Source organism: Nematolebias whitei, chromosome 13 (assembly GCF_014905685.2).
Source record: "Nematolebias whitei isolate Nwh7 chromosome 13, NemWhi1, whole genome shotgun sequence".
NCBI lineage: Eukaryota > Metazoa > Chordata > Actinopteri > Cyprinodontiformes > Rivulidae > Nematolebias > Nematolebias whitei.
Genome location: NC_056510.1, coordinates 42,678,942 through 42,680,072, shown reverse-complemented (window position 1 = coordinate 42,680,072; position 1,131 = coordinate 42,678,942). Strand labels below are relative to the sequence as shown.

Below are 1,131 nucleotides of genomic sequence, written 5' to 3'. Positions count from 1 at the left end.
CTGCCGTCACCAGGCAGGTGTTTCAGTTGTCACCAGGCAGATGTTTCAGCTGTCACCAGGCAGATGTTTCTGCTGTCACCAGTCAGATGTTTCTGCCGTCACCAGGCAGGTGTTTCAGTTGTCACCAGGCAGATGTTTCAGCCGTCACCAGGCAGATGTTTCAGCTGTCACCAGTCAGATGTTTTAGCTGTCACCAGGCAGATGTTTTAACCCTAACTGTGTGTGTCAGTCTGGGTCTGTACCAGTGGAGCGAGGCGGTGATCCGGAGAGTCAGCAGACTGTGGGACATCAGAGGAGGACAGATGGTCCGTCACCACGTGCACATCCTGGTCACTCCTCGGGTCGTGGTAAGGAGCATCAAAATAAACCATAAAGTCGTAGTTGACTTGATTGACTCAGTTTTCTTCAGCTTTGATCCGTTCAGGCCCAAATGAGCTGTTTTATGTCTGATTCGTAGCCTCAGAGAATTATTATTATGATTTTTTATGTTTTTGACCTCTTGGTGTCATTCTGCATGCTCTTGCAGTAGTTTTGTTCAACTCTGCATGTTTTTTGTTTGTTATACTCACGTTGTGTCTTTCTGAGTTTGTTTTCTTTATTAATAGTAAATCCTTAACTGAGCTCAGTTTTTAAATATTTTTTGTCAGTCACCTCAATTACGACCAGTTCAGCGGTCTGCAGTTATTCTTGTAAAACTTGCACCGTTTCATGCAGGAATTAAAATCAGATGTATCTTCTGATGTGGGCTTTTGTAGAAAAACTATGACAAATATTTTACTTGTCATAGTTTTTGTACCATCTCATTAAAAAACATGTTCAATTAGGAGAAAACCTGACGAGACAGTCTCCAGATGTTCATGGAGATTCATGCAAACGCTTCTTTAGAAACCTTCCACTGCTCTCAGTTTGACGTCGCATAGTTTATAAAATTATCTTTATATTTTTTAACTCAAGCAGCAGCAGCAGCAGCAGCTAGCTGTAGCACTTCTGGGCATCCAGAGGCCACTTCCTAGTGGTGTTCATTGATTGTTTTCTGTTGAGATAACCATGTGATGTGAAACACACAGAGGTGTAAAGGTTTGAACATCCATCCATCCATCCATCCATCCATCCATCCATCCATCCATCCAT

The 1,131-nt window shown here is 42.7% G+C and overlaps 1 protein-coding gene across 1 annotated transcript in view; it reads left to right on the top strand.

The window, feature by feature from the left end:
• The window catches only part of lmln (leishmanolysin-like (metallopeptidase M8 family)), a 34,800-nt gene that overhangs the window by 21,568 nt on the left and 12,101 nt on the right, over positions 1–1,131 (top strand). Inside the window, exon 9 of the mRNA XM_037686644.1 lies at positions 230–347. Coding sequence (XP_037542572.1) covers positions 230–347 — 118 coding nt within the window. The remainder of the gene's footprint in view (positions 1–229; positions 348–1,131) is intronic.